This window comes from Mchenga conophoros, linkage group LG6 (genome assembly GCF_057382185.1).
Source record: "Mchenga conophoros isolate Kocher_MC1m ecotype Shallow Benthic linkage group LG6, M_conophoros_male_GT1.1, whole genome shotgun sequence".
In the NCBI taxonomy this organism is placed as follows: domain Eukaryota; kingdom Metazoa; phylum Chordata; class Actinopteri; order Cichliformes; family Cichlidae; genus Mchenga; species Mchenga conophoros.
In genome coordinates, this window is record NC_140531.1 from 19,826,588 (window position 1) to 19,839,187 (window position 12,600).

Genomic DNA, 12,600 nt, shown 5'->3' on the forward strand with positions numbered 1-12,600 from the left:
GAATGTAGTTGTGTAAACGTCAGATACCTGCTCGGTTTACAAGACAACACATATTTGCAAAAGTGCTCCGATGTTTTTGGAGATCTGACACCCACTAGCTTGAAGCTAACGGGAGGTCGAGACCTACTACAGCCGGGAGGAACACCGCTTTCCCGGCACATCGTGCCTCGACCTCCCGGTCGGCTTCGAGCTGGCGGCCTCCGAAGAATGCGGCTAAAAGTCTGTCTTAATTTTTTTTTTCTCCCTAATTTTTTTCTCTCCCATGTCCCCTGCGGGGCTCCGTAGCAGCCTTTGTCTGACAGTAAAAATTTTATTTCTTTTTAATTTTTCATCAGTCAGAAAGTTGAATTTCAAATTTTTCATGTTTGCAAAAACAAGAGAGTTTTTGTTTTTAATGTGGATTTGATTTAATTACCATGTGCCCAGAGGAAGTATTTTTTGTTAACCTGGAGTTTTTAAACAATCTCCTCTGATGAAGTGTTCAGTGAAATAAAAGCAACACTCTTATGCTTTGGTTAGGGTACATTTTAATACAAAGTTACAATGATAAGACTACAGCTGGGATACACAGTCAATGCTACTTAAATTAATACAAAATTAATAATAATAGAGAAAAAAAACCACAAATATACCTAGACTGATAATGGCAGCTTTGGTACACCTATAGACATTTAACAAACTAAGGCACCTTGTGACTTGAGCACATTAATATCACAATGAGAGAAACCCTGACAAAATGTACATATACCAAATGAAATACTGCAACAAAACTGCAAGTAGGCATCATAAAAACTGTCCATTTATCAAAAGAAATTGACCAGGAGCAAAATCAACTTTATCATTTACGAAAAAAAAAAAAAACAACTTACAGGACTTGAACTTATAAATAAATCACAGTGACAACAAACAGAGATGGTATGATTATCTTCTTAGACATACTCGTATCTACACATTTGGTATCAATGTTTCTGCCCAGTAGGCAAGACTTTGATGAATGAATACCACCTCGGTGGATTATCGAGCAACACTGCTGCCATATCCGGGTCATATTACTCCTCTCGTGTGCTCTGTACCATGGAGTACTTCTTACAGGGATTCTTCAGGCAGGAAGGAGGCCAGGCTATGGGCCAACTGTATGAACACGGCACTGCGGTCTGGACGTTCCTCTCCAAGAAGTTAAAGAGTGGGTTCCACCAGGTGTTGGTGAGGTAGTTATTGGGTGAGCACTTCAGGGTCTGAAGAGAAGACCGAAAAAAAGTTCACATTAGAGTAACATCATTATGTCACCCAAATGTCTGTGACAGAAGATTGTCTGATGTCTATGAAGCCCGTTTCCGCCACAAAAAAAAAGGATCCATAACTCGAAATTTCAAGTTACTTTCTCGAAATGTTGAGTTATTTTCTCAACATTTCGACTTCTTAACTCGAAATTTCAGGTTATTAACTCAAAATTTTGAGAAAAGTAACTTGAAATTTCCAGTTTAAAATTTATATATATATATATATATATATATATACATATATATATATATATATATATATATATATATATATATATATATATATATATACACATATATATATATATATATATATATATATATATATATATATATATATATATATATATATATATAATGAATGAAGGACCTGAAGGGAGAAAGCATAATGCTTGAGCCAAACAACAACAATAAATTGTGGTCAGTGTGCCAAGCATATTAATCAATTCCATCAACAGTGCTTAAAATTTGTCCATTAGAGGGTGTAATGTATCATTGTAATGGTGCAATGACATAGAATTACACCCAGATGCTTTTGGCACAGTTTAAAAATACTTGAGGAATTGTAAGCATATATAATAATATATATCATTTCCTATAAACAAAAGCAGTAATAACTAATAGCTCCCCACTGCCCCCCACAACAAAGTGGACCCAGTGCCATTAGGAAAACAGTCCTCCATGCTTGAGGAGTCCTGTGTCTTTTGATCAAACCTGTAAGTTAGCCATGGTGTGGTACCACCAGAACAGACGGGAGGTGATAAAATATGCCACGACCACATCCACACTGTAGTGCTCATGAGCCACCAAGATGCACACCACGCCCACAGCACTCAGGAGCCAGCAAACGAGATGGTACCACCAAAAGGACCGCGGCGAGTCTTCGGGGGAAGCAGGAAAGACAAGATTGCTGTCAGTATTTATTTGTAAAATGTTGTTTTTTCAATTTACTGAAGTCTTATCAAAGATAATGTAGGAAAACATTAGAGAGCCAAGGGTGATGGATAGTATTCGGTTAAAAAGATCTCTCATATTCCGTGAATTTAAAGCAATTAACTTGGGAGAAGCTTTTGTTTTCCTCCCACCAAAGAACATCTTTGCTTCATTTTGCAAGGCTGAATTAACATCATCACACCACAAAGATACAGCATGTTGCATATTTTGCTTACAGTAGAATGAAATAACGGGCCTTTATACCGGAATCACCATATTATCATACACATCCAGAGCCTGAAGAGAGATTACTATTCAGAATAATATACTGAGATGGATGACATGGTAGCTTTTTGTTCATTAGGAAGCAAATTGCAATGGACAAATGCCAAGATACCACTGTTTACATCTAGTATACTGTTGCACCTCCTCACTAATGTCTTTGAATGTAATGATGTTGATCTGCTCTTGCAAAGTGCTGAAAAGTATGGTTGCAGTTTTTTCTTGTGACTTTAATCTCAGAACAGCTTCTTCATTGTCCTGCTAAAATTCTGACTTTATTTATTTTGCTTCCATAAGTAAAATCTTAGTAACAGTAAAAACTAAGACACATGCTATTTTGAAACATTTGACTTCCCCCCCCCCCCCCTTTTTTTTTTTTGGCCAAACACATTTTTATCAACCTTTAGTTACCAATACAGTACATATCCAGAAATACACGGCTTTAAAATAAAACATATACTGATTGTTTTTGTGGTCAAACTTTTTAATAAAACACTAAAGCAAGCAACAAATCAGCAACTGTCAGTTATATGTAGCCTGTTAGCTCCTGCTAAGAAAGCGCTCTATTTCATAAAAGCTGAATGAGTCCAATGTAGTTCATGTATTATTCATAGAGAAATCCCATAAATTCTCCCACACACGGAAGCAAACAAGCATTACTTTGAGTACTTACACTCCTTAATGAACAAATAGGTGAGCGTGAGCATCACAGTGTGCCCACTGTAAAGAAAGTCTCCACACAGGAGATGGGAGTTTGTAATGGAAAGCCCTCCACCTGAAATCAGCCGCAGGACTCGTTGAATTTTCGCATGGGAGTCTCCGTGAAGCTGATGATGTAACGAGAGAGATAAACACAGGATCAGAGGTAATATTGAGACAGAGGAATTATTTTCACTACAGAATAAATGTGAAATGGAAAAATAAGCTAATCTTCACATTTGAGAACCTAGAAAAAGAGAGTTATTATTAGTATTAATATATGTTCACCATTCACTATGTTAGGTACACATGTTAAATTCCTCATTAACACCCATGTATAATCTTCTAATCAAATAGAGGCAACCCAGTGCATTTAGACATGTATACATGATTAAGATAACCTGCTGAAGTTCAAACTGAGCATCAGAATAGGGAAGAAAGGTGATTAAATGATATGGTTGATAGGACCAAATGGCATGGTCTGAGTATTTTAGAAATTTCTGACCCACTGGAACTTTTCCACACAACTATCTATAGGATTTTTTTGAAAATGCCTTGTTGATGCCAGGGGTCAGAGAAGAATGACCAGACTGCTTCTAGCTAATAGCAACTTAAATAACCGCCTTCTACAACCAAAGACTGCAAATGAGCATCTCCGAATGCGCTACAACTTCATTGGCTACTGCACTAAAGACCATTGTTCTCGTAGTGCTGTAGATCATCCTGTTCGTAACAACAGGAAACTGAGACTACGGAAGATTGGAAAAAGCTTGCCTGGTCTGTAAGTCTAAATTTCTCAGACAGTTAGTTCAGAATTTGGCGTTTAAACTGATCTCTTGAACGTGATAGTGAGTTCACTACACTCAACCATGCTCCACAGTCACCAGATCTCAATCCAGCAGAGTACCTTTGGGATGTGGTGGGACACAAGATTCACAAATCTGCAGCATCTGTGTGAGGTTATCTAGTCCATGTGGATGAAAAATTGTGAGAAATGTTTCCAGTTGAATATGTGCCTCGAAGAGCTAAGCCCGTTCTAAAGGCAAAACAGGGTCCAACCTGATCCTAGCTAGGTGTACCCAACAAAGTTAACAATGAGTGTATATTTTCTGATAGATAAAATATTGGATAAATTCTCCAAAAAAAGCTGAAAATGTAAATAGTTAAAAGTTGAAATGTAAAAAGTTGGTTTTTATATTATGTGATATATTTTTTACATTTTATGTGGAGTGAATAAATAGAAGTATATTTACGGTGGCCCCTAGAGACAAAGCACATACAAACTCCAAAACACGTACGAACTCCAAAACACGTAAAAACTCCAAAACACGTAAAAACTCCGAAGCACGTAAAAACTCCAAAACACGTACAAAACACAACAGAAGTGCTCCACGATGCTAATCGCAGTGTTGAGCTTTTGTTACCTAGTGGCTACACAAGCCAGGAAGTACCAACAACCACACCTAAATAAATGTAAATGTAAATTAGATTTTTCTGTTAGACCTGCTGCTCAAATTATGCAGGATGTTTCCCTTCCTAAAGACAGCTGACAGCTTTGACCCTCAATCCACAACATTCCCAATTCTTAGGAAAAGAACAACTACTAAATTGTCTAACCTGCAAACCTTTTTGCAGTATCCAACCAAAACAACTGCCAGGAGCAGATGTTTTTGTTCAGACACTAATGCACCTCAGTATTGTTGATGTCTCAAGGCAATAAAAACCTAAAATGACTTCTTTTTTTTATAGCTGCTTTTCCAGAGTGGCTGTGCAAGACAACTAGTCCCAGAGTGCATCAGAGTGCACAGGCGAGAAATGACGAGTAACACTCTGATGCTTGCATGCTTCTTACCTTCGGAGCGCAGCTCATGTGCATGCCAGGTACAGGCAAGGTGGTAATATACATAGTGACACAGCGGTACAAATACAGGGTGCCAATGAGGAAGAAGAACCGTCTACATGCTATTGACCTACAAGAAGAGAGTGTGACACAGAGGTATAAATGATGGCGTCTGCCTGATACATACAGTTTTTACAGTCACTGGTATTAATTGTGAAAAGGTAAACTTCTTTGATAAAAAATGAAAAATCTATCAAAGTATACAAAATGCTAATGACTGGAGGCAATTTAACTCCGTATGATCAATCAACGCATCAAATATGATAGCTCCTGTTCAGCCAATTGAACTGAGGTTAAGCCGTGACGGTAAAACTTGTGATTTTACTTGCACTGTCAATTTAATTATGTCTTAGTTCCCACAAGTAATTTCATGTAGAAGACTACATGATGTAAATTCATCATTTTTCAGCTGGATTAAAATGATTATAGCCTGGTACTTAGCCTGTACTCAGTTTTAAATCACAAAGACTGCTTTCTAAATGAACAGCCATACAAGAGGAAACTCCAGTGTTGAAACGGCCGGAAAATGATTTTGATTTGATCAGAAGGCTCAGTAATCTGATGAACTTCCTGAGTTCATCACACATGCAGACGCGCAGATCGCTGACAAGTTTCAAGGGTTGGTTGTCACATACAGTATACACAGCAATCGTGAACAAATTGAAACGAGAAAACAAATAAAAGAAAACAACATACAGTTAATGCTGTTGGTTCTTACTTGTATCTAAAGAAGAACAGCTGTATCAACCAAATGGTCAGCAGCACCATCCCATTGATCTCTGTTACTGTAAATGCCCACTTGACTCTGTCAACATAGTCAAAGAACTTATCAGGGAGGGGCGGGCTGCTTTCTTTGGGTGGAACCCTCTCGTGGACCACTGTGATTACAACTGTTGTCAGGACCAAATTAAAACCAGCATAAAAGAAAGCGATTATTGTCTTCCACCACTCCATAGGCAGACGATTGACCTTGGACTCCGGCAGGGAGATCTTCACGTAATCATTATGCCTGCCTATGCCTTTCCGAAAGCTCCTCTTTGTATCCTCTCCACCCGCTGCATGGACGGGGCAAGTTTTACCGCCGTTGGGCACCGCGGCACCCTCCATTCCTGGGTTCGTATTATGAGCGGCTGAGTCTCTCGCATCCACGAGCTCCTGTGATGCCATGGGTGCCTGCACTGTCCATGCACAGACAATGTGGCTCTGGGCTGAGGCTTTATAGCTGTGATGAGAGAAAACAAAAGGATTACACTGACAAGCGGTTAGGTTCGGAAAGCGTGTGCAACTGTCATTTGTACAAGACAGAAAAGTACAAACAAGTAACGAGAGCTGGAAAACACTCGGGTTTACGTTTATTTTTGCTCTTCCTTATTTTAGGAGTAATCAATGAAGACATGAATGTTTTATTGACACAAAGTCTTGGATTCCACTGGATAAAACGTCCATTTTAATCTTGAAAAGCTATTTTGGAGTTTGTGACACAAAGCCAAATGTGGTTGTATGAGTTAATGCTGCGAGTTATACTTTCCATTTATTGGACATTCACCAGAAGCACTCAGGCAGTTTTCTGTTTGGACATTCAATCATCCTTTTTTTTTTTAGTACTTCTAAAGTCTTTCCATTACACTGCTGTAGATTTTTTTTTTTCTCAGCGAGCAACTGCTATGGTCATTCCGGTCAGTGTATGGTCAAACATTACCTTGTTGTTTGCAAAACTGGAGAAGAGTTAGTGAAGTGTTTGTTGTTGGGCTATTTTCACTTAATGACTGTGAGAGTACACTACAGCACTGATCATTTTCATCCTTTGACATCCAAAAGGTAACAGCTCCTTTAATGGACGTGGAGGTTATTGCAATCAGCCCTGAAATGCATCACAATAAAAGTCATCTGGGATACATACATGATGTTATGTTTACTTAGAAACCTATCAGTAGGATAAAACATGGGATAGAAATAGAGCGTGGCTGGATACAGGAGGCCTACCCAAAGTATCAGTTTCCTCGGATCAATTTTGAGGAAAACATTACTGCTGGAGAGAAAGCATTAGAGCAGAATGCCCTCTGACTAACCCACACAGGATTCAGTCTGTGTTATGTAACTGATGGAGGTCTGAAGAACACAAAGTCTAACAGGCTTTAATGGTTTATAATAAAGGGTTATAGTGGGATTTAACAGTTGGAGGTTGGGGGGACCCTAAATTCTGGTGTTGCTGTGCAGCACAAATAAGTCACATAAAAATCTGTATTATGAGCTCCAGTAGATTTGTGATCTTCATGGACAGGCTTTGGTCAGCTCACCTGCTACTGGTGATTCTAAACTTTACTTCTCTTTGTGGATTTAGCCAACTGGATGCTGCTCTATAAAAGCAGATGTTACCTGACCTATCACAGCTGCTTTCCAGCCCTTAGCTGGTGTAAAGCTAGCATAAATGTGGAATTTGGCAAGTCCCAGTAAAGAACATCATTTTCTTACATTCAAAGGATTAAAGTGCTGCTAGAAGTAAGCTCTATTAAAACAAAGCATCCAAATTGAAAGTTTAAACACAGTTATTCACTTACAGCTAAATTTACTGTCATTTCAGTGGTTAACTGGAACATAAAACAGCATGTCTTGAAAAAACTTTCACCCTCTGGAAGTCACATTTTTCCACCATCTTTGGTTCTTAAAAAATGATCCCATATATTTCAGCTTGGAATTCTTTCAGTTCCGTCTCTTTCTCCCTCACAATATTTCGGCTGCTACCCAGGACCTAAGATAGCAGCGTCCACAAATACAAGAGTCCAGAGTCCATCACAGTTATGCAAACTACCGAGTTTAGCCTGTGGTCATCGTCCTGGATTAACATTAAATGTGTTTTTAATCATTTAACGGCATTTTTCACTTTTAAATAACCAAGTCACATTAGCGACACGCGATGTATGAATTCACCGTCTGATTGAAGCCAGAATGTCAAAGACACTGACTCATCTGGCTCACGATCTGTCACACTTCACATGATATTGTAATGTGTGAAGTACAGAAAGGAAGTTATAAGTTTCATTGTCTTTGGCTGGTTGTACTGCACAAACTAATGATGATTAAAAGTTGCTGAGAGGTCAAGGAGACTCGATCATCGCTCCTGCGGATGGGTAAACTATATTGAACTTTACATGTAAAGTTAATTATCCACAGTAGTACTATAATTTCCCCCAATCAGTCATTACCTCCCTTGTCCTCTCTTTCTTGCATTTATTTTCTAAGTAAAGTGAGCTCTACCTTTAGCCTTTAGCCTGTCTGGTAATATTCACTAAACACTGCACTAAAAATAACCTGCAACTTTATAATTTTTTGTTTTATTTATTTAATTTTATTTTTCTCCTTGTTACTATGTGGAGTGGTATATTCTGATTGTAAATTTGTTGTTTGGTTTGGGTTAGGACCGGAGAGAAATGTTAATATTAGTTTGTTCCCTGATTTTTGGTGCCCACTTGTAATATAAGTTGGATTGTAGATAGGGGGCAGGGTTTCATAAGAATATTTTCTTCTTCCTGCTCCTTTTCACACATGGTTGTAGTGCTTTGTTGATAGAAAGTGTGGTTGGTTTGTTTGATCTGTTGTACCAAGTGTGAAATAAATAAATAAATGAAAAATGAAAATGAAATGAAAATGTAGACTCTGGACAAGGTCAACACGACAAAGCAAACATTATAAGACCATCGTAATGTTAGTGACAAGGCTTTATGTATCTTTTGGTTTGGTATAATGCAAGACGTGATTCACTGTATCATTTAGAGGCAGTGTGGTTGAGCACAAACCCTAAGGAACTATTCATTCATTCTAGTTTAAAGCAGTCTCAGGTGTCAATAAACAACAATGTAAACACATATTAAATGCTGTTGTTGTTGTTATTTGTTTGTTTGTTTGTTATAAGAATGAAAGGGGGGCTGTTATCTGTGACACATGTTTTTATGTGGTTTTCTGTTTCCTAGACGATTGCACTATATACACTGCACACGGGTGTCAGCGGACCCGTTTTCCTGTCCCCTTCCCTCCCCAGTGTGCCAAGGACAGTATTTTCCCACTGGCCAGAGCACCAGAACACTCATGGGATGGGTGGTGATGGAAACCTGGCATCAAAAAACTATTCCACATGGTCACAAGCCATGATGGATAACTTGGCCGCCAGTACTCACCCAAGCTATTTCAAGACAAGTCACTCAGTTGTCTCAAAGGCTGTATTTTACTCCAGGGGAACCAGGCTTTCAACTCCATTTTGGGCCCGTCATAATGATATGCTTGCCTTGTTGTCCAATCATTTCTGTCTGTGCATCATGTAGCTAGCCTTCAATAAAGGAAAGCGGCGGCCCTGCCTTGTAGGAAGGGACGAGACCAGGGAGTTAACTTTATGTTATGAAGTTACTAAAACGCTTCTCTGTGTTCAGAAGTAAAGCATTTCTGGAGTTTTAGCTTTACTGTTTCGGGACATGAACACAAAAATGTGTTAAAGAAGTATCTCATATAGTTGAGATTTTGTAATAATCTGTGTGTAGTAGTAATCTATGATAAAAAAGAAATGTCCAGATAGGCTTGCAATGATGGGAAAAAAAGCTAATCATTCACACGGGGGTATCTACAGCAAACTCTACATATTTTATTTGTTTTTATTTTTATACCAGTTTCCCTTATTGATGAAACTCCCAAGGTATTTGCTGATGTATAATGGAAACAAAAACAACAATAATGACACTGCAACAATAATTAATATTAATATAAGTTAGTACTGGTAGCTGGAATAGCAATAATTCATTGCTCTTTAAAAAGAGTAGAAATACTACAGACTCAGAGTAAAAATTCAATACTGGAAGTAAAAGAAATACTGCCTTCAACATCATGCCTAGATAAAACCAGATAAATATTATGAGCAAACGGAATTAATGTTTAAATACTCTTTAAGTATTTACTCACTCTCATATCTCAAGTCTTTGCTGTTCCAGATAAATGGTCCCAAATTGTTAATTATTAATATTAATATTTATCTGATTGTAAGTATTGATGCATTAATGGGTAACTGGGCTTCTTCAGCCTCAGAAGTACCTGTGCCCCCAAACAAACTCGCTTTGCAACGGTCAATATACAAATTCATAATGTGTGAAGTAACAAAATGTGTGACATAAACTCTTATTAGCTAAATTAATTTAACTAAAAATAATAAAGTAAAAATAACTGAGTTCTCTGTTGCTGAAATGTGTAACATCAAGTAAGAGAGAATAAGTAAAGTAAATGTCAAATGGGTTCAGATAGGGTAGATAGACACCCTCTCTACTTCTTAAACTAGCCTTTAAAAAGTCTTGACAAAGTTTATAGTTTAGTCTGGATCAGGTGACCCTGAACCATCCCTTAGTTGTGCTCTTACAGGGTAAGACTGCTGGGGGACTTCCAATGATGTGCTGAACATTTCTTCTCCTCTTTTTTCTCTCTTCCCCCTCAGCCTGTCACAGCAGATTGCTGCACCTCTCTGAGTTTGCTTCTGCTAAAAAGGAGTTCTTCCTCCCCACCATTGCTGACTGCTTACTCACAGGGGAATGTAGGGATTTTACTTTATAGTACAAAAAACTTTAAGATGACTGTTGTTGGGAAGTAAGAGAAATACAATCAAAATGAAGGGAAAATGAAAGTTTGTAAAAATGTAAGAAAGCTTCTTTAGAATAAACGATGTTATTGTAAACTATTAGTTATTAACAACATGTACATATCTATCTATAGATGATAGATGTGCGAATCATCAGAGACCCGGCGCTACAGTATTTAATATTTACAATACTTCACTCATGATATCTTATTACTGCCATTTGTTTTTAAATTTTGCAATATGCGGAGCATAGCAATAACCTATATTGCAATTTATCACCTTTTGTCAACTGCAAATAACGTCCTTAAAGCTAAGCTTTGACAGTATTTACTTTATCCAATAAGATAAATATTGTGATACTATGCTGTATCTCTCTCCCTGACTCCTAGTAAACATGGTATCCCAATAATGTTAATCACAGAGCAAATGTTTGAAACATTTCTGTCCTGTAATAGATCTCACGACTACTAAACAGCACTAGTTTAACATCTCAGTTTGCTCACCGAGACACGTAAGTATTAATTTCTTACTAACAGAACAAGCCATTGTTGTTTTACTTCTGGTATAACACATCCTATTCCACAGAGCACATGTAAAAATAGCCTCAGAGTACTTTTCTGGCTTGCCTGGCCACATTTGGGGTGGATTCTGGCAGTAATGTCAGGTTTGGGACTGGGTGTCTCCCAAGCTTCCCATATATATATAAGAGGGTGGCAGTCTGTCACATGTGATGTGTGCGGCACAGCTGCTTTTTGAAGTTTACTTTTGGGGTGTAGCACAGTGGCCCCACACACAGTTTGAAACACTAGGTTAAAACACAAGGCTACTGGGTGGGGCAACAGGTCATTACACGTCCTGTAATTAAGCCTTGTCGTTTCAAGTCAAAGCTAATGCAACTTGGAACAGAGAAGTGAATTATTAAAAATAGAATTAAAGCAAGGCCAAGGGTGCAAGGAGGCCAAAACTACTTTGTATACTTCAAAAATAGGCCGCCTAATTTGCATTGTGTGGACTTGGTTTTTTCACTGCAGCCTATGTCACCTGATGTTTCATCGTCATATAAAAGCGGAGCCTTCCAGCTCATGCAAAACGATCTACGGAAAATAACTTTTTGCATCAATATATGGAAATAAATGAAACCTATACTATATACAACATCAGAGACAGTCCACGTACGTTTACTAGGAGTCATACCTACAGTACATTTCTAAAGCTGTAAACAAGAAAAGGGGGAAAAGTTAAATGTCATCACTAAAGCAATATTCATTTATTCCAACACCACATAGCTTGTTAACATCACAATTACTGTAGCCTTTTAAACACATCTAAGCCAGCATATAGGCTAACGATGAGAATGCGATCTCTCTGTATTTAGATTCACATGTTGCACAGTTCATAGCATCATACCTGCCTTGCTCGGGCCTCTTCCCGGAGTTGCAGTTCCTTAAATCCCCGTTGCTGTCTGCTCGCCGCTCCTCTCGGTCTGGTCTGTTACATTACGCCACAGAGCCGCTCGCTTTTGAGGGAGCGCTCCTCCCTGATGCTGCGCGTATTTCTCACACTGATTCAGCCTCAGTAAGCAGCTTCCTGCCCAGCATCCCCTTCAAATCACACCAGCAGTCCTATAATCAGCGTACGCACCACCCTGTAGCTGATTGCAACTGCAAATAGCTGTTCTATTTTTATTAAGTTTACCTTTTTAATTACAAACCCCTCTTTTTTTCCAGTTGCCAGCGCTGTTATTTGTATAATTACACACATGACCAGGTTGGTAATAATAACCTACAGATTTTATTTTATTTTTTTAAACATAAATATTTGAAATGACTCCTCGAAAACATCTATTTACTTTTATTTATTTATTTTTACATTGTTTTTTTTTTAATGTATTTTCACAC

At 38.1% G+C, this 12,600-nt stretch overlaps 1 protein-coding gene across 2 annotated transcripts; it reads right to left on the reverse strand.

Annotated features, from left to right (window-relative positions):
* Positions 1-510: 510 nt before the first annotated feature.
* On the reverse strand, positions 511-12,553 carry sgms2a (sphingomyelin synthase 2a). Of its 2 annotated transcripts, none has more exons than XM_085276684.1 (6): positions 12,114-12,553; positions 5,813-6,316; positions 5,047-5,164; positions 3,169-3,322; positions 1,995-2,161; positions 511-1,235 (listed from the first exon to the last, which is right to left on the reverse strand). In XM_085276684.1, the coding sequence occupies exons 2-6, from the start codon at positions 6,259-6,261 to the stop codon at positions 1,050-1,052; spliced, it is 1,074 nt and encodes a 357-aa protein (XP_085132810.1). In that variant the 5' UTR covers positions 6,262-6,316; positions 12,114-12,553; the 3' UTR covers positions 511-1,049. The 2 variants fall into 2 exon arrangements, with proteins under 2 accessions (XP_085132810.1, XP_085132809.1); XM_085276683.1 differs by having other exon boundaries at positions 12,110-12,442.
* Between the last annotated feature and the right edge of the window lie 47 nt (positions 12,554-12,600).

What these genes read in the sequence shown, in the direction of transcription:
- sgms2a (XM_085276684.1), bottom strand. Translation starts at nt 6,261, where the DNA reads ATGGCATCACAGGAGCTCGTGGATGCGAGAGACTCAGCCGCTCATAAT. An exon ending in CTGTTCTTCTTTAGATACAA is followed by an intron (nt 5,165 to 5,812) that starts GTAAGAACCAAC and finishes CTCTTCTTGTAG; the next exon opens with GTCAATAGCATGTAGACGGT. An exon ending in ACACCATGGCTAACTTACAG is followed by an intron (nt 1,236 to 1,994) that starts GTTTGATCAAAA and finishes TCTTCTCTTCAG; the next exon opens with ACCCTGAAGTGCTCACCCAA.